Below are 24,777 nucleotides of genomic sequence, written 5' to 3' on the forward strand. Positions count from 1 at the left end.
TATATACACTAATATCACAACACTTAAAATCATTTCGTCAACATTTTGAATTTAATTTTCAATATATTTGCAATTTTTAGCCAATGCAAATGCATTTGAGTTTCGCAAAAGCGCATATTGTTGCCATTCTGGCTTATGCATCTGGCTTAACCTGCTTTTAGCTCCTCTTTCCGCCGAACTTTTGATCGAATGTCAAGCCATTTGAGTCAACGTTGGTCGCTTGGCTGCCTCACTGGCATGACCATTTGACTTCACTCACCCTCTCACTATTGGTTTCCTACTTTTTTATATTTTGCTTCGCCTTTTTTTCTTGCTAAAGCTGCAACAAGCTATATGCATGCACATCCTTTTTACCACTGGCTCGTTGTCCTGCTGCTGTACTTGCAAATCTAATTTCATATTTTATGAAGTGGCGCAGTGTTTGGTCCGCGATGCTTTGCCAGCCAGCCAGCTAGTCAGGCAGTCATTCAGCTAGTCGTTCGACGTCTCTTCAGTTTTCCGGGCATTATTTTTACAGTTTGCACCTTGCGGTTCGTTTGGCTACGGTTCAGACTTGCATTCGTTGCAGCAGTCGAAATTGAACTGGAAAATCAATTGTTGAGCACATAAATTTGTTAGCCCGAAAATTGCACCGTTGGGTAAAATTTATTTCTGAAAATTGCACTCAAAAGTGGACACAAGATAAATGCACCACAAAGATATCCAAGAGTCTGGATCTTAAAGAGCAGCAGCTGCGACAGAATTAAACTCCGAAAACAATACCCAATTGTCATTGATGAGGCATTAGGCTTGAGATTTGTTGTCATATAATTTGCTCAAGGCGTTCCGCCAGCATGTCCCGTACTTCATTAGCGGCAACCCGGGAATCTCGGCTTGCCAAAAATGTCAGCTATGAGAGAGAGGAGGAGGAACCGGGGTAGAGGCATTGCCTGCCTTAAGTTATCTGGGTTGAAACGATGCACAAATATTTTGTAGACACTTAAGCAGCTCAAACTATGTATGTGTGTGAAATTTATCTGCAACATTGCTATTGCCGAGGAAGCATGCAACAAAGGCAAGCTTAGTGTTTTGCATGGCGCATCCGAGGGACGTCAAATGGAAACAGAAACTGAAATGGCGACATTGTTGAAAACATGCACGTGTAACTTGTTACACAAGCGAACGTCAAGGTGCTGGCTTCTAGCTGCAACATGGGGCAATGCAGCAATCCAGCCAAACGAAGCAGCTGCAAGAAATCTTTGCAAAAGCGGCAATTCATTTGAGCATTTCTCGAATCCAAAGCGAAAGACGTGCACATGTCAGATGATTGTGACTCGGCCAGGCCAGCTAGCGAGGGCGGGCAACAAGCGGCATGTGGGTAGCATGGGGCAAGTAGGTGCCAAGATAGCGTACCCAGGCTATTACTGCATACCTGAGAACCTGAAAAGGCTGCCAACTCTTGACAATGACAAAGGCGACATTCAGCGTGGGGTTGTGTGAGCGTTGGGAAAACTGAAAGGTTGCCTGGCTGTGACACGGCATCGCCTCGTCTCGCCAAGGACTCGAAACAGAGCTGACCAAAGCTGCTATACAAATGGCATAGAGTGTTGTCACTGCTATTTATTGCACCTACAATAGCTAACTTAAGCAAATGCCCCGGTGGTCTAATGCCTCAAGTATTCTGAATACATAAGGGAAAGTGCTACAATATCTTCTTTGTATGGAAAAAACGTGCAACTAACAAGAGCGGCCCATATAAAGACAAAAATAAAAATACCTGCAATATTATTGAATATCTTTGAAGAAATTGAATTCGAAATGCTGCTCGCCCGGTAACTTTACCAACTATAAACAATACTCAGTAAGGCAATTTACAAAGTGAATCGACTTGAGTTTAATATTCAAAATAAAATGTTATTAAGCCAAATTCCCCTGTCCAGTATATAAAAACATAGCATGAAATTTTATATTAGGTAAAATAACAATTTACAAGCTTATTTAATTCCAATTTTTACATAAATAACTATTTAGTTTATTCAGCAACCACACTTAGCTCTAAGCTGAGCCATAAGCTAGCTTAAATGATCAAAGCTAAATAAGCTTTTCGCTCTCTCGCTCTCTATTTCTCTGTCGCTCACTCCCTGTCGCTCACTCTCTGTCGCTCACTCCCTGTCGCTTTAAAATACAACAATACAACAGCTGGTTTAGTCACGACGCACACCCGGAGAATAAAGTGGTTGCCTAGAGCAAGTGAGCAACTGTTCAGCAGCTGTAGAAGGCAGACCACTTACAATTTGATCTTTTGAACGGAGCGCTTAGACAACTTGGTTAAGACAACGACGCTGACGCCGACAACGACGTCGACGGCAACGTTAACCGAGCTACTGCTCTAGCCAAACTGTCGGATCTGTCAGCGCAAATCAGCGTTCGGTTTGATATTCAGTTTTCATTCGTCGCTGGCTCTGGTAACAACACGCGGAAACGCTTCGGGCAACGGATCGAACAGAACTCGCTAGTAAAAAATCAATTCATTCGAATCGTATCGACGATCGTCAACGATTAACGGCAGGTGCAAATTAAAATTAATAAGAACGCGTTAATTGTCCAGTAAATAAATGAGTCAAGCTAAGTAATTACAGTGCCTACCTATATTGGTTGCTGTTCCGTCTCAGTGTGGCTCAATCTTTGGCTTAAGCTGTTGGCTAATTACGCGAGTAAGAGATAAAAAATCCGCAACAGCAACTACAGCAGCAACAACAATATTACCAACATAAGCAACGCTCACATTTCGCATGCGCTTAGTTTGTCTAGTTTGTTTGAGTGTGTTCGTGCGGCTCCACCTCGCTGTGTGTGTATATGTGCGTGCGGAATTGTACCTGTGTATGTCTCAATCTTTTGCTCAATCGCAATCTTTGGCCATTGCCAAAACTGGTTAACTAAAAGCAAACGTGTTCTTTACGTTTGTTGACTTTGCAAACACAAAACGCGCCAAAGTTATTCAGCAACGGCAACACAAGTATTTTGTTTACATATTGTGTGCAACATTTCAGCCAGCCACAACAAAAGCCGTAATACCTGCAACAATAACAAACGCCAGGCAGCTGCATATTTCAGAACAGGTAAGAAACCGCAGAGCCCAAGCCACAATACATTTAGTTATAGATGCGCGGAAGGCCTTGCGAAATTTAGGTGCGATCTCAAGGATGATATCAACCGCAAAAATGTAATGCACAGCATTACAACAATAATAAGAAAGACAATAACAAGAGCATGCGCTTCGTCAACGACCTGCTCCAATTCGATTTATGCAGCTCAAGGTCAACAGCAACCGCTTTAAAATGCAAACTCAGCTGAAGCTGAGCTTCATCGCAGTCGCAGTCGCAGTCACAGTCGAACTCAAACTCAAACTCGAACTCGAATTCGAAGCTAAAGACGAAGACATTTAACAATACTTAGTTTGCTGCTTCTCAAGTTGTCCGGCATTAACTACTTGCTGCTGGCACTTTTTATACCCTGTAATACAGGGAGAATTTTTGCCCTACGTATATATATTTATCGATATTGCTGATCATTAAAATTTGAAAAAATAGCATTATCAAATTTATATCCAAATAAGAAATTGCAATAATTCTATATATAGACATAACAAATGTATTACGTTTGCAATTCCAGTGCACAGGGTATGTATTACTTATGTGCTATACGCGCAATAACTTGTTTCTCTTTGCTTCTTTTTCTTCTTTTGCTTAGTTTTGTTGTTGTTTTCAATGAGCCACTTATTGCTATGGGTCTGCGTGTAGCACGAAATCTTGCTTGGTGAAGGGTATTCTGACTAGGTCACAATATCTTAATCGAGCGCCATAGATAAACTATTTAGTTATAATTGAATGAAATAATGTTTCAATACGAAAATGTACATTTGCTGTATTAAAATATAATATTTGTATGTATTATACGCTCTTGGTAGGTCGTTGTCAGTCCGTGAACTCAGCGCAAAGGTCGAGGTCTGGTCATGCGTTCGTATACGTATCTTCGCTCGTCTCAGAGTGATTTATAATGATTTAATTCGTTGCTTTAAACACGCCACTTAACCTTTTCGGTTTGCACACAAACCGCAACAATGAGAGCAACTACTATGCCAACAGCGACAGCAACAACAACACCAACAACAACAACAATGACATTAATAATAATAACAACAACAATGCAAACAACATTTACGGCAACCACATTACTTGGCGCAATTAAAACCGCAAACCAGAAGTTGCCCCAATGCTTGGCTTATTTGCCTTTTCGCTTGTGGCATTTCGTAAAGGAAAAAACGAGAAACAGTTTTACGCACCCTAATAAGAAAAAGGGTCAAAATTAAAGAAGGCATATTTAAGCACCGTTAGAGTCGCATTACCTCAGACTAATTTAATTAATAAATTACCTAACAATTATGTGGCAGTTGTGCAGTTCAATGTGCGCTAAGTACATTTAGGTGTGAGCAAGGCAACCAGAATTATAATATTTCAATATAAGATGTTATGCATAGAGTCCATCCGTTTAGAAACACTAAAGTAGCAAAATAAGAAAGGAAATAGGAAGCTATAGACTATACTCTACAAAAGTTCCAATATTCATTGATGTTTATCATATTTTTATAAATTAAAATGCTTATATAAATTAAAATATAATATTTTATTTAATAGCTTCAGTTATTAAGTTTTGCACTAATAAAAATTATATTTCAATATTATAAACCCATATATCCTCATATAGTCACACCTGAGCTATAAGCAATTTCATAGAACATTCAATCGTCTTCAAATGTTCTTGTTATTTTTTTGCTGGTATTGGCTTTTCGGCTTCTTTTTGCCAAGTCTTGTGGCCAGTGTGTCGTGGTTCGTCTCATTTAATTATTTCACATGAATTGCAAAAAAATGCTCACAGCTTTGACTGAGTCACTTAATAAAACGTTAAGCATCATTGCTCGATAAGAATGTGAAAAAAAAAACAATAATAATAATAATAATAACGAAAGCAAATGCTTGGCTTTTGGTGGCTATGAATCTTGATTTTAATTTATCGCATCGATATTTTGTCATTACGGGACTTAAGTATAACGAGCCGACTTTGCGTTTTACAAGTCATTCTGATGTGAAATTTGTGTTGATTATGTGATGTATCGATACTTTTTAATTTGCATTATTTACATAGTAATTTAGACGTCCGTTACTTGAAATAAAAAAATCAATATCAACATTGCGGCAATGCACTCAGCTTTTTGCTGACAGCTGGTTGAATCAATTCGACGTTCGAAGAGTTATTGGAATAATGTTGTACTCAAATAAAATCAGAGGGAATAGGCTTATTTATCTCAGAGCAAAAGTTTGATCATTAACCTTAGTCTTGTCCACTTTTGCAAAAAACATGTCTAAAAGAAAACAGATTTAAAATTATATTATTTTAAAAGAATTTGAATAGACTTTTTATAAGCTTAAAGAACCTGCTCGATTGACCAAAACTATACATAATATTTGAGAATGATTGGCATTTCCTTCTCTTTGGAACTCCATATATATCAACACTTAAATTATCTTCCACACGAAAACATTAAATGCAGAAATTGTTTTAAACCATGTAATGAATATTAGAAAATTTAAGCACAATTTATTTTCAATTATTAACTAAATTTTAGTGCCAAATTGAAATTATTTTGGATAATTGTTGGCAGCTAATTGGAGTACCAAAAATTTTAATTAGTTCGTGACGTTCACGTGTACATTCATTCGCTCTGACTGTTTGAGTGTATTTATAGAAGTTCGAGTGAGCCAATGGCAATAAAATTCATTTGGCATTTAGCACTTGTGCGGGCTTTAGAGCTGCAATTAATGCAATGCAACTAAAATATATTTAAATAGTTATTTATATATACTTGTATATTTTTTTAAATTCGAAATTTTATTTTTTATCCACATTGACACAAATTTACACAGACTGCCAACACATTTGACGGTAAATGATTTTTATTGAGTTTTGCGAAGGCGATTCAACGTTTGGATCATTCATTTTATTTATTGGCAAACGGATGTCCTTGCAAAGGCAATTGATTTACAAGCTATGCAAGCAGAGTTAACCCACAAAAGGAAATACAATTTATATGTATTTAAAAAAACAGAACGCGGAATGATTTTAACGAATTCATGCGTGTGTGGGTATATATATATTTCGAATTATTCAATTAAAAATGCCACACATAAAATGCATACAAATGGTAGCGGCCAATGTAACCGCCAATAAAAATAGTCAACCAAATATAAAATAAAACAAAATTAACTGATAAAAAAGTAAACGCAGTTTTTCAAGCAGACGCAAGGGAGCATTTTACGCAATTTCTGCAATTATATATATTTAATTTATTTATTTAACTTATTTTTTAATTGTTTTAATGGCATAACAAGGTTAGGTCTACATTGATAGAGGCAGGCAAATTATATTGGCATTGTAATGTGTATATGATATTTTTTAAGCATAATTCTATTTGGTGACCAATTCCGATTATATTAAAGATCCCTTAGAATTTATATTGTTATATATAACTTGTTTTTGTTGCTAAAAATTCTAAGAAACTTAAGTTTAATTTAAAATACTTTGAAAATCATATATTCTTCCAAATTCAAATAATTTATAAACGAAACTGAAGTGGTCTCTATGGTCACTTATAAATATAAATAAAAATCATTCTACAAGTATTAAAATCTTATAGTTCTAAATAATGCTTAATGTATACGGAATGACTGGTCCCAAAATTATGCGAATGCTTTGTACAGTCTATGGAGTGAGTATGAATGTGTGAAGTGGGAAAATAAAGGACGTCCCACACTCAAAAAAATGTGGAATCAATAGCTTGAACGATAAACAATCAGTGAATGCGAAAATAGATTTTCCAACTCATATTTTATTATGCCTAAAGAGGAAAAAAATAAATTCGTTTGCATGAAAATATGCAAAGTTTTTGCATTTATTCGACAACGACAACGACAACCACTAAGAGTAATAAGCCACTTGTAAGGCAGCAAAATGCCACGCCCACCACCTCAGTTCGCGTGAGACTGTGGGTGTACGTGTGTGGGTGTAAGTCTTACGTTTGACACATTTGCATAATCTGAAGCAAATCTTTGGTAACAAGTAATCGAAAATAAATTTGCATGACAAATAGCGGTCGAGGCAAAATGTGAGGGGACAGAGCAGAGTCTAGATGGGATTTGACACACACTTCACAGCATTCTGCACTTGATGCGCGATATCAATAAATACATATATACGATGTATATATAAATATAAATATAAATATATATATATATATATATATATATATATATATATATATATCTGTAAATATGCACCATTACAGACGCGACTTTTGCATTGGGGCGTGCAAAATTGAATCACAATTTAAATTGAAAATTTCCAAAAAAAATTTGAAGTGAACTTTTTTCGTCCTCTTCACTGTGAATTGGTAGCTGCAAATAGACAAGCAACTAACGCAGCCGCAGGGCAGAAACCACAGCGGCAACAACAACAATGACATCGTCGAGTAATTGCCAAATGTTTGCGTACATATGTAAAAGTAATATTTGCATATAAACAGGCATATGTAGCCGATTTTCATTCGCCTGTGCAACGCACTTTTTTCCACAGGGCTTGCCGTCTTATTTGCATACTATTTCAAAAGGTTGTCTGAAACATTTTTTATTGCTGCGTAGAGGTCCATGTGACAGTCATGCAAGTATTTAAAGTGGGCACAAAACGCTGTGATTCCATTTAAATAATCAAGTAACATTTTGTATTGAAATGAAACGGTAAGCCAGCGAAACAACATATAGATGATTGTTTAAGTAACTAAGTCAGGACGAAAACTGTTTTGCAATTGTGTAAGAACTTTATACATTTTCAGTTGATATCTTTTTCAATTGCTGAAGTTAGCCCAACCGAGAATTCAATAGCGGCTTATGGTTGAAACTCTAGCAATGCCAGCCTTGGGGTTTTTTTATAGACACTATAAAGAGTACGAAATGCATAGCTTTTAATGCTTAAGCTTAAGATACTCTATTTGAACTTGAAGAAATTTTTACAAAAAGCTGGAAGGCAACAGAATAAGCAATTAAGAGGTGAAGGGCACATATAAAAAGGAGTTTAACTTTATTTTTGTAAATTCTTTTCATAGCGACCTTCAATCTTACAATTCAGTATACCTGTTTTTCAATATTTTTAATTGCTACAGGGTATACGAAAAAAAAAACTAAAATCAGTTTACGATTACTCACCAGAGCCGCTAGCGTGCAAGCAAAACCTGACTAAGCGCTGAGGCAGCATGACTAGACCTAGGCATAAACTTGGAAAAAATTCCAAAAGATGTAGAAGCAACACATAAAGAAGAAGCTAAAGAGTTGTAGACTGAAATGTGAAACTTCCAAGCGTAGCTGAAGCACCGCACTCAGCGATGGGTCTCATTGCAATTTGCTCAACTGTAAAACTGTGTTAAATGCAATCCCAACGCGTTTCGCTGTTATTTTTTGTTTTGTTTTGTTTTTTATGTTTAATTGTTATTTTATGCGAAATTTAGAGTTGGAAACTTTTTTAAAAACCTTGAAAGCTATTTCGTTGGCGATCTCAGATTGTGTAATGAAAGTCAAACTATATATTGTTGTGTTGTTCTTGTCAGGCTGTTGTTAATTACTAGATTTTATTGTTTATAAACAAAACAATAGATAAACAAAAATGAACGACGAATCGTTGCAAGCCAACTAAATGAATTATGCTCTGGCATAAAATATATTTAAATGACCCTTTTTTATTGGCTGCGCCAGCTGCTTGTCTCCGTGTGGCGGGCTATGTAAATCACAGTCTCTGCAATTGCAGGCGACATTCGAAAACGAGCAGCAAAATAAATACGACAAATATTTTTGTTCATTGCACAAATATTGTTTGTTCTGGTTGAGTCAACTCCATCTACATATATGAAATAAAAGTGGACAAAAGCCAAATGAATGCCATATATATTATTTTATTGCCTTTTGATTTTGATATTGCCATGCATTTGACTTTTGTCCCTTTATTGTCTTCAATTGGACAATTTAAATGCAAAAAAAATATTTATTGTATATTAAATTGTGATTTGAAACTTCTCTTGAAGGTAATTAGAAAAGTTAAGTGAACAAGTGTCTTCGAAATGGGAAATATGATTTTTTTTGAGCCGTTTAAAATGCTGCAGTCTTTTGTTCTTAAATATTTAAAAACAATTTGCTTAAAATTTGCTTTGGCGTTTCTTTGAGTCTCCTCCCATGATGCTTCCAGCGAAAAGAAAGCAATAAAGGTCTTTAAATATTTACACACTCACACAAAAGCGCAAACAAACAAATACCCGCACTTCCTTCGCACCCGCCCTTCCTGCCCGCCGCTCAGACGCATCCTTCATGCTCATATGCAAATAAATGCTAAACACGAGACGTGGCTGGGTGTAAGAAGGTGCTGTGTACGGCTCAACTTTTGCTTGAGTGCGTTGGTTATGCCTTGATTTTCGATCGCATGCGTGGTTTATCAGCCGAACATCAACGCGACGTATACTTGATAGATTTCAAACCAAATCTCGTAATGTATGCATTTCGTACGCTTTGTTTGCACTTGTGTTGTGTTGTGCTGCGTTCTTCTGCCGTCTGTTGACTTGTGTAAGTGACTGACGGTGTCGGAGCGATTTGCCTACATAGCTATTTCCAGACCTATGGATGTATGTTCTAGCCCGCAGCTGGGCCTACTCCACCCCTTCCAACTACCGCCTTCGGCTTGTGCTTGTCACACAAATATCAGCAACACTTTCGCTGCGCTGTCTGTGGCTGTGTCTATGTCTATGTCTGTGTCTGCTTCTGCTTGTGTGTTGCCATGTACATGTCTGTAACCCTACCCCCCAACCTCGAGGTCCGAAACCCAATTCCGATTGCAAACTCAATCCCAAAATGTAACCTGAAACATGCCCAAGTCAGACGCAATGCACTTTATGTCTTAATGCTGCTGCTGATGACGGCGCCAGCGTCTCGAGGCTGTTGCTCCTGCTTGTCCTTTTCACAGTCTCCTGCCCATTGGCCCTGCCTCTGTTGCTGCAACGGCTGCTGCAGCGATTGTCAACGTCATCATCGTCAACGTCTGCCCTTGTTACCGCTAATCCTTGTCTGGGTCCTGCTGCACTGATTCTCGCACTTGTTGTTGTTCCCGTCGTCGTTGTCGTTGTTGTTGTTGTCAAGTGCAAATGGTTCTGTAAAATATGCAAAGACATAAATACTATGTGTCTGTGTGTGTGAGAAAAACTACAGCTTGTTGAAGGTTAGAGATGAGCACCAGTCGCAACATAAACAATATTTTATTATTTATAATTTAAATATATTTTATTTACGGTTGTTTAGATGTTTAGAAATTTGACAGTTGTCCTTAAGTTAGAACTTTTGTTGCATGCTCAATGGCAATTTGCATTGTAATTTATTGAAAAAACGTATTGAGAGCATGACTTAAGCTGGAGATTATATTGCGACTATTCTGTACTATGAAACAGGGTAAATACAACAAGTCGGATAAAGCTCCATAAACTCGTCATATCTCAAAAACTTACTGAAAAGCTATTCAGGAACTACAGCGCAATGCAATAACAAAATAACAGATTTCTAAGCTTCCATTGCCTGAGTATTCATGTAAATAAATGTATTAGAAGTGCAATTTACTCATAGCAGCGTAATTGAAGTTCACTTAACTAGAAGTATTCAGTCTTAAATCATTTTGTTGTTCAATCGCACTTCGCAATCAAGAGTAAGACCTTTAACTTTAATGAAACGAGTTACTGCAACTAACTACCTCTAATTATCAGGTAATATTAAAAAGATTTATGGCATTCTAGACTAAAGTAAGCTGACAAAAGCAAACTTAATCGAGCCTAAATTATTAATTAAAAAATATATTATATCGCTGTGAGTCACAGTTATAGTCACAGTTTTGTTATTTTCTATCGCATTTGATGCCATTTCTTCTATGTGTCTGGTCACGTTCTTACTAGATTATGCTTGCGAGCGGGTGTGGCAAGGTTAATGCTACAGTTGGTGCTATAGAATAGCTGCTGCAACTGCTTGTCAAACTGACCCTAGCCAATTGCACATGGATTGCGCACTCGAGATTGGATTTCTTGCTAGTTAAACTTATGATGCATATAGTGGGTAAGCCGAGCCATTGCTTTGCATGTCGCAGACATTTGAATTCTGTTTTCTAATATGCGTGCAACTAACATGCAATTTTGTAATAGGCGAAGCTGCAATCATTTGCATACTAGTTACGGCATTGCAACAACTTTGCTGCTGACGTCGTTGTTGCCATTGTTTACCATAGTCGGTTATTTGTTGGCCAAACAAGCTGAAAAATAATATTCACTGTCAAGTTTAGCAGGCATTTGCCAAGTCATGTAGATATATATAGTGATACTTGAATGTTAGATAGTTTTTCTACTGAAACTAAGCGCGACCTTTGCGGACGTTTGTATTATGACAGTTGTCTTATAGGCACGTTAATTAGTAGCCAGATTTACCAAACCTGTTTTCCAGTCTCACCACCACATGCACACAAATATATACAGTAAGTCACCGAGTGACTAGTGCTGTGCAATCGTCAGTTTTTTCCCCAATACAATTACTGTTTGCTTGGGGTCTACACAGTTGAGGATGTACATTCCTTATCTTGCCCCTGAGCTCATCAAGCTCACTTGACTTCAGAGTGAAGCGTTCAAAGTCAACGTGCTGCACGTTGCATAAACTGCTTAATCCTCAGCTGAATAAATACCAATAATTGACATAAAGCTGCTAATTTCAGCAGCTCAAAGTGCATATATCACTCGATTGAATCGACTTACTGACTTAGCTCTGAAAACTTGCATTTTGTTCGAGAAAATGGAATGACTTCTAATGTTGCATAGTAACAAGGCTACAGCTGGCAAGTGAGCTAGACTGTGTATGTGAGCGTATGGCTTGTTTCTTGACCACAGATTTACTCTAGTAATTAAGTTTGATTATCTTGATTTTGTTGCTATTTATTTTGAACATTGAGTTGTCTGTTCATAGATAGATGTCAAAGTCTAGAGTGGCCGCAAAGCAGTCAAGGAAAAAGCAATTGCTAGCCACGTGCAAATGCAACTTGGGGCGGAATTTTCTTAATAAACAACTTAGTGTAATCATTAGTTATTTGCTGGGCTAAACATACTATTTATTAGCTCGTTGAACGGCAGTCTTTCTTATTTTCAAATGCTTGCTGTAAAAATGTAGTTTTGACTAATAAGTTAAACTTATGTAGAGATTTGTAGAGAAAACTGTCATAAAGATAGCTCTCATCAATTAGTTAAGTAGAATTATAATTAAAATTGATTTGCGACCTCAAATTATTTGTTTTACTTATTATTTAGGTGTAGTAATTAAAGTTAATTTGTAATCTTTAAGAATTTTCTTAGCTAATTATAGCGTTTTAGCTTTTGTTAGCATATGCCTTGGGAGAGGTGTGACGGCATTATAAAAAATTTCTGTTTCGATCCTAGATATAGTCTGAAACACAGTTTCCCGGGCCGCTGGTCTATAGAGCTCAACCGAAATGGTTTCTCCAGGCCAGCCCCGGGCGACTGTGTGTCAAATCAATTGCATCGATGTCGAATTTTGCAGTTGACCAATTGGGTTTGCTTATGCAGCTGCAAACTAGAATTTTGAATTCACAATTTTCAATTAACAGCGCCAACAAATGCGCTGAGTCAGTCCGAATCAGTCGGTGCCAACTGAGGAGGGTTGACGGTCAGAAATGAGCAACGACGAAACCCAAACAGAACATTGAGAGAAAAAAGTGAATTGTGTGTTTGGGGCACAAACATGATTAATTACATTGTGACGGTTATATTTGCATTTTCACTTTATAAAACAAATGCGAAAACTATGCAAATGAAGCGTTAATTTGTCTGCAATTACTCCACTCAATAACAGCTTGTATAGCTTGTATTTTGTTCAGTGTAGCTGATGCGAAAACAGAAAATATCACGAAGTTAACAATGTTGTGCCACAGTACGGAACGCATAAAAGTATGCTACGTGAATGGAAAACGATATGTTCATGTTTATGGATGTGGGTATGGATGTGTGTTGGTGTGTGGAAAAAGCGGTTGGGTTTGCAAAAAGCTAGCTAAGAATGTACTAGCAAAACGAAAACTCGTTTTTGAAATGGCTTAATCAACGTTTCAGTGCCACATGCAACCATCAATGGGAAATAATACAACAAAGTTTGAATTGATAAGACTTGGCCGACAGTTACCCTGTACCTCAGATTAAATTAAATGAATTACCAGATAGAGCTTGACTGTTAGTAATACGCTTGACAAATGCTGTCTAATCTAGTGTACTCAATAAGTTCTTCGTGCTATACTAACCCTTTCATTCCCCGTTACTCTTAAGCCTCTTAACGAGTTTCATATTGCCAGTTCTGGTTTTTCACAGTTCAGGCTTGGCTTATCTCTTTGGCTCTTAGCCTTTCTCATTTAGATTTTAAACCTACTCTAATGCAGACTGAATTCTCGTATGAATTCCCTCGCAGCACTAATTAAGATGAGTATTAAAAAATTCATATGATGTTTGTTCCAATTGTTGTTCCATGAAATGTTATTAATCCTCTCGAAAATATATCATATATATAGAGGATGCAGCTGCTATTTACCTCAATAGCGATTGCGCAAATTATTTAGTCATAAATCTCATAGAAACGAGCTGCGTGGTAAAGCTTCGATGATTATTTACTAACAAATGGCTCGTAATAATTGCGGCTCATGTTGCTAACACAGCAAAGGCAAAACGAAAAAAATAGGCTTCATTAAATACAAATGTGCTTGGCAAACGACCAACCCACAAAAACCCCAAAACCCAAGCCCAAAAACGAGCCTAACAAATGATCTATACATATGCACATGTGTGTGGGCCTGTGAGACTGTATGTGTATGTGTGTTTGTGTGTTTATTTGTACGCTTGATGAGCTACACTCGTAGAGAGCTCTGTGGCCTGAAAATTGTGTTACCTATTTATGAGTATTTCATGAGTTTCTGTTGTTTTGGCTTTTGTGTTTTTCGAAAATGCAAAAAGAAAGGAAATATGAAATCGAGAGACTAACAGTGTACTTCTATGCAATTTGTGTGCAAAGGCCAAGGTTATGTAAGATGCTTAGGTTGAAAATTTGGTAGCAGATAAAAATATTTTGTTGCACTTAATCGTGTGCCTTCAACTGGGGCATACTATTTGCAAAGAGCTGTGCCCAAAAATTTCCTAACTATTAGGTAAAATCTCCTGTCCGTATGAATGTGTGACGGTGTATGCGTATGAAAGTGTATACATGTGGGTTAGAGCCTATCAAACTCGCCAATTACGAACACATGAGCGCTTTTTTCTTGGCATTTGCCGGCCAATTTTTGCTGTTAAATTTATTGTGCGTAAAATGTTGTGCAAATTCTGTTTGGCCACTAGTGCTAGCCGAAATAGGGCTTGTGTGAAAAGGGAAGAGATAGAACAACTTACAACAAGTAAGTCGCTTTGTGTATGTGCAGAAATGAATATAAATATTTATTACTTGGCGAAAAATGACTTTTGTGTGGCAGTCTCTGCTTGCTTGTCTCTAGGTTTGAGCTTTCGAAATGCTTTTTATATGTAAATGCGGCAAGTTAAGAAGTTTGCGCCTCCAAGAAGCATTGACCCATTTAATAGTTGCCCTAAACTGTGCGCAGTTATGGTCAAGATTGCCGAGCATTTAGAGCGACTTAGCCCAGTTACCATAGCAATCAAATGATGCATTCAAGCAAGTAACTAATGGCGCTTTCTTATAGAAGGATAATTGCAAACTAACCCAGCGGGCAGATAATATGCAAGCTGTTCAGAGCAAATTTGGTTGAGCTTTAATTTACTTAAAGCGCATAGCGTGTTCAAAATTGAATAATGCAAGTTGAACAGTATATCAAATACAATAATGTACTTCCATATATATATAATACTTAAAGATAACTACGGCTGATAAGCGAGGGGCCTAAGGACTAACAATATTTTGTTTAAAGTAATTTTTGGTGATATATTTTATTATTGAATTGCCGATACTTGATTTCTGCTGCGCCTTGAATCGTAGCCACGAACTGCCTGAACTTTACCACGATTGGCCATGATTAACATCTCAAATTGCCCTAAAGTTTATGCACACGATAAACATTTACAGTTGACACCATAAACGCACAGATCAAGGCGCATATATATTACATACTATTTCCTATAAATATATGGCACATCATATAAATGCAGTAAACCAAACGCTGTACAAATATGTGACTCGCATTTGCAATAAACAATGCCGCAGACGACTTTCGGCTTTAATAGACTTATTTACCTGGCGCTCAGACACTCGCAGACCACAAAGAACTTTTATCATAGACATTCCTAAAGATATAGGTGCCTAGGAGTGTGCGTAGGCGCATTTATTCATGTATTTGTATGGCTAGACAGGCGGCAGGCACCAGATAATCATTTCATTTTACAACTTTTTTTATTTGGCCCCCTCCCCTGACAAAAACTTGTGAGTTCTCTTTGTCGCGTTAGGTTAGGTGTTGTTGTTGCTGTATTTCGTTTTATTGCGGCGTTTATATTTGTTGTCAGGAAATACCTTTGTATGCTCACATTCGATAGATACAATCGCAGCACGCAACAATTTGCACTTCTGAATGTAGCCTGAACTTCAAACTTTCTGTATGTAGCTTTGCCACTTCGAGTGTATGTGAATGCGCGTGTGTGTCTGACTGTATTTGTGTGTTATTTATAAGCATATTTTACCTTTCATGCATGCACACAGCTGCCACGCCCCACACTCCAATGCCTTGTTCTCGAGCCTTGTGTGTGATTTTATTTATTTCCGTTTTGCTTGCCTGCCAAGTTGGCACCTGTTCCAGCCATAAAGATTATAGAGAACGGATCCAAATCTGTGCAGCCAAAACAGATACCGTTACGTAGAGGAACGTGAAAACTTTAAAAGATTTTCCGTAACCCAAACAAAGGGAACTGCCCACTCTTCGGCCCGTCCGTCTGTCTGCCTTTCAGTTTGTTCACGTGCCGTTTCCTGCTTTATAACAATAAAATATACTTTTCTCTGTTTGAATACATTCTTGGTTTGCCAACATCCTCTCAAACTACAGGTTGTATTTTTGGGCTCTTTTACTCTTTTGAAAAATTATTGCATAGAAACAATTTTGTTGTTTTTGCAATTTGCAGTCACTCAAGGATTTGCTGTGTGTTTTGTTTGTTTTGTATATCTATTTGGCCAAGGTAGTTATTCTTGCAAAAACTTAGTTTCACAGTTGTTTGATTAAATTTGTGGTTTCTGTGGTTCCCACTATGCACATTGTCTTCGGCTAGGGCCAAACAGCCTGCGTAGTCTTACGACTGTCTAGAAAAATATAAAGATAAATAAAGTTTTAATTGGTGGTCTTTGCAAGTGGATAACACCATGGGGGGAAGCAAAGGTTGGTGGTTATTATGGGAAGTGCAAAATTAATTAAATATACTCTGACCAACCACAACGTGGTGAGAATTCACAAAGTAAAATTATACATCATAACTCGAACATCTGATTATCAAACGCTTTGACAGCACCGCCAATGCAAGGGCGGAAACGGATGTTGTTGAACTTGAAAGCCTCAATAAATATTTTTATTTATGTATTTTGGATGAAGATGTTTCGGAAATGAGTAGCCCTAGTCTTTGTTCCAATGCGAACGTTAATTATGACATCGGTTTATAAGAGACTACGAAATTCACCAGATATATTAGGCTTATGAAACAAATGCAGATTTTATATTGCCAAATATTATTATTTTTGTAGATCTTTAAGACAGAAAAGCTTTAGTAGTATATTCAATTCACTTAAGATAATACTGTAATCAGTATATATATACATTTTTTAGCTAACAATTGGACAGCTTTTCTTAATATTAAAGTAATTATTTCGAAAAGGGATATAATAATAAGAATACTTTGAATACAATACTCTGCCTGTTTCCTCAGCTTATCGTATGTGGCCCAAGCAACAACTTACATGTTTAAACAATAATTCTTAATTGAAATGCTGCGGGGCAGCTTCTGAGTTGTATTACCACAGACAGACAGTATGGCCAGACAGAAGGGCAGGAGATTCCTAGTTGAACATTTGCAGTGACAGCATTTGGCCAGGCTATAGCTCATGAGCTTACCAAGCAAGTCGTATCAAGCCCAACCCCCCATCCCCCCATATTCTCACCACTCGAACCCACCCAACAGTTCTGCTTACAATTTTGCCGGCACTGCAAGCGAGCTGAGCAGAAATTAATTACATTGAAGTCATTTATCAAGAAAGTTTATTTCTTGCTGCCGGCCCAGGGTACGTCGGCGGGCGAGATACACGTCGGAGAACAAGTACGGGGAGTACGGGACCCCAAAAAAGCCAAGCAAACCAAAAGCAAAACCGAGGCAAACCTCGAACCACAAGGCGTCAGTTGTTGTTTACTTTTGGTTAGTTATTTGCTGTTGTTATGCTTATTTTTATTTATTTGGCCAGCCCATTGTTAGTGCGAAGTAAATCAATAAATGAGACGGAGCTTAGGATACTTTTTTGTGTTTTATTGGTTTTTTCCGCTTGTTGTGTGGCTTTGTGTGCTCTTGTTGTTGTTGTATTCTAGCCTGAGGTTTGGCAAAAATAATTGCGAAACTTTAGCGGCAATTCGCAAATTGTTTGCTGCATTTTCGATTAGCAAAATGTCAACTTGAAATGACAATGAAAAGGAAAATTAAAATAAAAATGAAAACGAATGTGAAAAGGCAAATGCTCGAGCATTTTCGCCAAATAGCAGTTAGCCCGGCAGGTCAGCGAGCGGGTTGAAGCCATTTTGAAAATTTCATTTCGCTGGCTGTTAGAAAATTGGCAATACCCAAAACAACTTTGAGCTGCCACTACATGGCAGCAATATCCATCACGGACTAACTGCAGGGTACTGCCCAAGCTTGGCCATATACAAAAATTGGTTTAATCAACTGTGAAACAACTGCAGCAGCCGTAGCAGTAGCAGTAGCAGTAGTAGTCGCAGTGGCAGCAGCAGCTATAGCACTAGCGAAAATAGCCACTAAAAAAGAAAACAACAAATACATGAACAGTGACAAGAACGGCAAATCGTTAGAGCTTGGCCGGGTTAGACGTGTATTGACAGCAGCCAAGGGCTCGGGAGTTGGCTTCATTTACGCGAGCTGCTGCGTAGGTCATGTCAGGCCATAGCTCTGACTATGCACATACATGCATATATATAGTACATATCGATTCACTTTCCTTGTCGATGCACAGCGTTGCTGCGCATAACGTTTGCCAATTTAGTTTTTGTATTTGTTTTTATTTCAATTTTCAACTTCACGTCAATATTCACATAGATTTGTTTCTATATCGACATTTGCAGCCAACGACAACAGCATCGCATAAAATATGGACGCCGAAGCCGATGGAGTGCCTCCAACGGCGCCAGCTGCAGCTGCAACCACGGCGAACAGCGATCTGGATCTGGCCGCCCGCCGTCGCCTCTTCATCTCACAGCCCTCGACGCTGGCGACACGCCGCCAGCAGGCCGTCTGCGTGAGGCGCGCCCATAAGATGTATGGCGGTGGCAAAAATCCAAATATTGTGCTGGATGGCCTGAATATGACAGTGCCCAAGGGCTCCATGTAAGTAGTGCTCGCTGTTTAGAGAAAAATTTTTAAATGGCGCAAAATCGTAACTTTACATGCTTAAAATAATTCGAAAAATCTGAAGAAGTCAAGTATTACATATATATCCCAAACTGTTTAAATATTCAAAATTATTATTATTCTTAAATTCATCTGAGTATTTCAAGTATATTTGGGTCAGGCTTTTCTGTATTAAACAAAGCAGTTTTAGTAAAAAAAAAAAGAATTTAATTAGTCGTTTACATAATTAGCACTGAAACACATAGTATTGAAATTAAAATTAGATATATTCAAATATATATGCTTTTAAAACGTATTCACAAACATATGGTCTTGATCATTGTTAATTTATGGATATTTATCTAAACATGTTCATATACATTTTACTTTCAGTTGAGCTAAAACCTGTTTAGAATTATGAAATTGTGTCAACAGGTAAACAAAATTCATTTTTAAAGTCATTTCGATGAGTGGAGCTACGTTTTGCTCGAGCTTAATTTGGCCAATGAATAATTGATCCAATCAACAATCAAAATAAGGAAGATGTTTAGGCCAATAGGTAAACTCCCACTTGCAACTAACAGTTTGCCAACTAATGCATGAAAGTGCATTCGGAGAGTTTAAAGTGTGTGTGTATGGGTGAGTGTGTGCTGTAAAATGCTATTGACCGCATTTAACACTCGAATCGGTGTGGATTTAAAGTTACCGAATAGTAAATGAGTTAAAGATGAAGACGACGACACGATGTCGACAAACGGTAAGTGGGTCAATGTCAGCACTTGAAAAACTGCCAAATTAACACACAAAGCGCGTGTGTGTGTATATGACTTAACCAGACGATGGCCCAGAGAAACGTCATAGACTCTGAAGCAGCAGCAGCGGCAACAGCATCTGAAAACTGAAACCAGTTTTGTAGACAAGACACAAACCACAAATGAACAAAAGAGCGTGTGATGTGGCGTTGCCAGACTTTGGAAATTGGTAACAATAAATATGAATGAAACAGCTTACACAAAACTTTGACCATGAAATCATCGAAGCGGCTGCCTTGAGGTGGGTGTTTGTTTTGGCCATTTGGCTAGATATTTCACACCACTTACAAAACTGACAGATGGACTGACGCACTGACAGACAGAGACGCAAATCTGTGAAAATACGTTAACACACGCACACACACAGCCGAGACGTTGTCGCGAGTTTTACCCCAACAACTTTAGGCCAGAAACAAACAGACAGAGAAACCAAAAAAAAAAAAATAGAAGAAAATATAAAATGGGAACGAACAACTGTCAGCGACGCGTTAGTGTGAACAAGAAGATTTAGCACAAAATATTTCGTCCCGACTCACCCAACTTGAGCTCTCTCAGCTGTCAGCCAAGCCCTCGGCGAAGATTTTTACTGTTGCCATATAAAGAAAAAAAAGGAGACGCGACAGAAAGAAAAAGAGAGAAACTGTGAAATCCCTAAGCTCAAAAGTTTTTAGGCACTTTCATAGGCGCGGCTCAGCTGGCCGTCCGTCCTTTCGTCTGATTGTCTGACTGTCTGTCCGTGTCTGCTGATGGCATTTGGTTTGCTGTACTTATTTGTTCTTTTTGTGGTAAGTGGAGTGGGATTGTGATTCGCCTTTGGCCAAAACCGGATACATCAGCAACGCCAACTCTGACGGCCTAGCTTGCTTTATTTGGAATGAATTATATTGTTTTTATATATTTCACTGATAGCCACGAGCACACAGACATACTCCCACCCACACACCGATCAGAAATCACAACACATACAGCTATATATGATATATATATTGAAGGAACAAAGACAGCTTCAGCTGTCTGCTAAAGTTTCGTTCTGTGGTCTGCTAACACTCACACATAAATCACGCAGTTCCACGCATAAATAAAGTGCACAGAAATTACGCGGTTTCTCTCAACAGCTATGAATAGCTGCAAATTTATGGCTATTGCGCTCAGTGTACTTGATTTGCTCGATTGAAAGGTCGGGCCGTGGTTTTAATTGAATAACGACAATCAGTTAGCGATGACCCAATAAAAACGCCCGCCATCATCCTGCAAACGAAGGACATAAATTCCATTGGCTAATAAGTGGCAGGCGTTGAAAATAAAACAAAAAATAAATAAAAATTGAAATGCTGTAGTAGACAATGCTTGACGAAAGAATGGCCTTCAAAGTGGATTAAAATGTTCTGAGAGAGCTCAATTAATAAAAGATTTTAAAGGACATCCACAAATTTGAAGAATACATATTTAAGTTAATAAATATATAATAGTTAAGTAAAATCTCTGCAAAAGAGTAATTGTTAATAGCTTGAAAATAATTCAATTGTCAATTTATACATTTATGCTTAAGTTTCCTAATTCAGTCAACCAAATTATTTGTCAAATGCAAAACAAAAACTGTAAAAATGAAACGAAAAATTTTTGTTTTATCTGTGGAAGAGCAGGATAGGCTCAGGGTAAATTTGGTAAATGTATTTATTATTTTGATTGAATTCAGAATATATATGATGAAAATCCGCTTAATTCAGAAATATTCTAAAATCCTTTATATTTTTTTGTATTTGAGATTAACCAGCTTAATATTTGTATCTAAAATTTGCACTACATATTGATATTTTATCAGCTAAACCATTTATAATGCATATAAAAATGATTATTATTTTTGCTATCCAAATATAGTGTTAGGCGATTCATGTCAATAAAAATATTAAATCGACATGAAATTTGATTTCAAATTGAATTCCATTTGAGTTGCCTCAATTATATATGTAATTAAGCCATGATTGCGCAAGCCGAGTATCATGCAACAAAGGCAATTTAAGGTACGTTTTAATATACGTAATTATAGAGCCCGAGAAAATGATAGCGCTTTATTAAAATGCCTGGAAAACTGCTTGAGATATTACAAATATTTAATACAAATAGATTTGTACGAGAGTAAGAGCAAATTTCAACATTAAAAAGAGACTTTTAATTTACGTTATTGCCATACCGCTTAATATTCGCTTAATAGCCCAACAGAAACTGACCACAAAATATGACTACATCAGTGGATTCTGTCCCAGCAGCTGTTCAAGTCAAATATTATGGCAAAAGACGCTTTTCCACACCTTAAGCTGAGTTCATACATAGTCATGATGCTTTTTACAGTATTATATGCGGGAGATATGACTGACGTCATGTGTTTTCCTCAAATACCTAAATGAATGTTCAAGCATTGCATTTGGCTTTTTGATTTTCGGCTTATTGATTCATGCACTCAACTATCTTTTAACCACAAACTGTAGGACCATTGATTGCCGACAAATTTCTTTTAGACATGATTTGTACATTGATATTGCGCAGTGAAATTGTGATGAAACTCAAAGGATACAGCTGCATTCAATCTTAGTAATTAAATTTAAATTTTCTGGGATTTTCTGAAAATAAAGGACAAAGATAAAGATAATTTCTTGAAATGTCATAATGAAAAATATGCAGATGACGAACAAAGCACGGGCAAGGCAAAGCAAATTGCTCTCTGGTAAAATAAAATTAAAATATATTTAGTACAGGAATTTAAGCCCAAAAACGATCTATCCTTGACTTTTGAACCTGGCTTTCAATATTAGCTAAAGTTCATACTGCGGCAGTTTCTTTGCTTGCCACCAGGCTTAATATAGTAGTGCACATAGTTTTTGTACTAGTCAGCATGAGGAGAAATATATGCACATGTAGTGCGGTTAAAATTGCAGCATCCATTAACTTGATAAAGAACTGAAATTTGTGCATATCAAAAGCACAACTAAAACTTTGCTATTATTTAGCATTGCACTTGCTCTTGGGTAAACTGAACTAGCACTGCAAAATATGGGTGAAAAACATGCTGGCCAGGTAATGCTACTGCATGGCCATGGCCAACATCAACAACAACGGCAACAACAATGGCCTGACGGAGTCGCCATTATTTTGACATACGACAGAGCTGAGACTCGGCCGGAACAATGGAAAACACGAGCGCTGAACCATTTTACACGCAGCGAAAAGGACGCAGCGTCCGTGGACTAGGACCCAGGCCTGTTGATGTTGGGCTGGTCCAGGGTCTACGGCATTACAATGCTCAAAACACAAACACACATACACACACAGAGAGAGGTAACATGGAGCCGCAACATGAAGAAACATAATGGCTGCTTACAATTTGTGAACGAGCATAATGCGAACATTACATCCGCGCCATTGTTTCTTGCCCCCTGCACCTTCGTCCTTCGAGGCTCACTGAGTACCCATGGGGCGTTGTTGAGGCAGGCAAACGGTTGGCAGGGTGTCTAAATTAAATTAAAGCTGTTTAGGTGTAATTGGTCGTTGAGAGGGGTCACAGCCATGGGAAAGGCTGCGTGCCTCGAGTGGAGCTTTTGTCCGACAAGGAGAATTGACCCTTTTTTGGCCAACCCATGTTGGGGTCTATATATTGCAGAAACCATGAAAATGGCCAATTAATGGTGCATGAGTCAGGCCAAATTGAGCGCACACACACAATAAACAGCCCATACAGAGATTATGAAGCGCCCAACTCGGAGACCTAAGATTTCAACACTTATAAAATGCATTCACATATATATTTTATGGTAAATACATATATATATATATATATAATCCGCCTATTAATTGACATTGAATTGTTATTAAATTGTTAAGGTTGGCCGCCTTTAATTATTTCACTATTTGAGCAGTCTTAATATTGGCATGAGTATTACGTGCTGTCATTAATTATCATTCCCGCCCTTATATTTGCTCATGAGTGCACCAGACTTCAGTCAGCTCTCGATTAAAGTAAGCGCAAGCGTACATAAGTATTTAACTTAGTAATCACTCTTACTGCACAAGTTGTGTTATAAAGTGTCATTATTAGAGACTTGTTTGCCTTGTGTAGCAGACAATCAGCCAAGAGCTAATGGTACTAAAGTTTGCCCTAACAAATTATGGGGTATTAAATACACACATGCTGCACTTAAGGTTGGACAGTGATTGGAGTGTATGTAATATTCTCTATTAATGACAGGTTTTACAGTGGTACATGAAAGGAAATAAAAACTTGTTGAATAAAATAATACAAATGCAAAGGCACAAAGTAAATACAGGGAGGGAGGGAGATCTCAGTGCAATCTTAATTTGAAAAGCAAAAAGCTATTTATATTTCAGTATGACAGAGCTACATTAGCTATTTCACAATTTATCTAAGATTTAAGGAATGCAGGGTTCACAGAACACGGCCCACTGTCAGAGCTCATTCGGCATGGCTTCGGTCTATCTGATAGACTGTTGCTAAGTATGCTTATTAGTTACGGTCTGTAGAGTACGTAGTTTCCATAATTAAATGCATAACGTTCTTGAAGATCTAATGATTGAGAGAACCAAGAGTAAGATACCCTAATGCGATTCAGTGCGATATATACATATATCGTACTAGTAAAGCAGTTGACGCTTCGGCCCGAAGCCTCGCTCCTTGATTGCACAGTGTGTATTTATTTGAGGTCAACAGCTCAGGCATTTGCCACTAATTACAGTCACAATAGCTATATGCATGTATGCTATTTATATAGCACTATATAACATATGTCTGCATGCCTGGTAACTGTTTATTTGAACTGGCTCAGATGTGGGGCGTGGCAGATGGCCACTTGGATTACTTGAAGTTTCTTAGTATATCAATACACTTAAATTGCCGTTGCTGACACTCAATATTCCTTTCCAATTAGTCTCATTTGCGTAAATAAGCTAGGCGCTAGAAACCATTATACTAACAGTGATTTCTGTTGGATATGTAGCGCACTTTATGTATATATACTTGCGCTACTTAAATTGTAAGGCATTTCAGTGTCGAAACTATTGGTTCTGATTGCTTACTTGGCTCTCTCTCTTTTTATAGCTCTCTCTCTCTCCCTCTCAATCTCCTTGTGGACAATATTAACTATTAAATTATTGAGTGATTGAGAAGGGTGT

At 37.6% G+C, this 24,777-nt stretch overlaps 1 protein-coding gene across 1 annotated transcript in view; it reads left to right on the forward strand.

Moving 5' to 3' along the window:
* Positions 1 to 2,385: 2,385 nt before the first annotated feature.
* The window catches only part of LOC111600261 (ABC transporter G family member 20), a 46,474-nt gene continuing 24,082 nt past the window's right edge, over positions 2,386 to 24,777 (forward strand). The window contains exons 1-2 of the mRNA XM_023316310.2: positions 2,386 to 3,098; positions 18,520 to 18,781. Of these exons, the coding sequence (XP_023172078.1) occupies positions 18,546 to 18,781 (236 nt within the window). The 5' untranslated portion in view covers positions 2,386 to 3,098; positions 18,520 to 18,545. The remainder of the gene's footprint in view (positions 3,099 to 18,519; positions 18,782 to 24,777) is intronic.

The sequence above is a fragment of the Drosophila hydei genome, unplaced genomic scaffold (assembly GCF_003285905.1).
Source record: "Drosophila hydei strain 15085-1641.00,03,60 unplaced genomic scaffold, DhydRS2 tig00000063-arrow-pilon, whole genome shotgun sequence".
Taxonomy (NCBI): Eukaryota; Metazoa; Arthropoda; class Insecta; order Diptera; family Drosophilidae; genus Drosophila; species Drosophila hydei.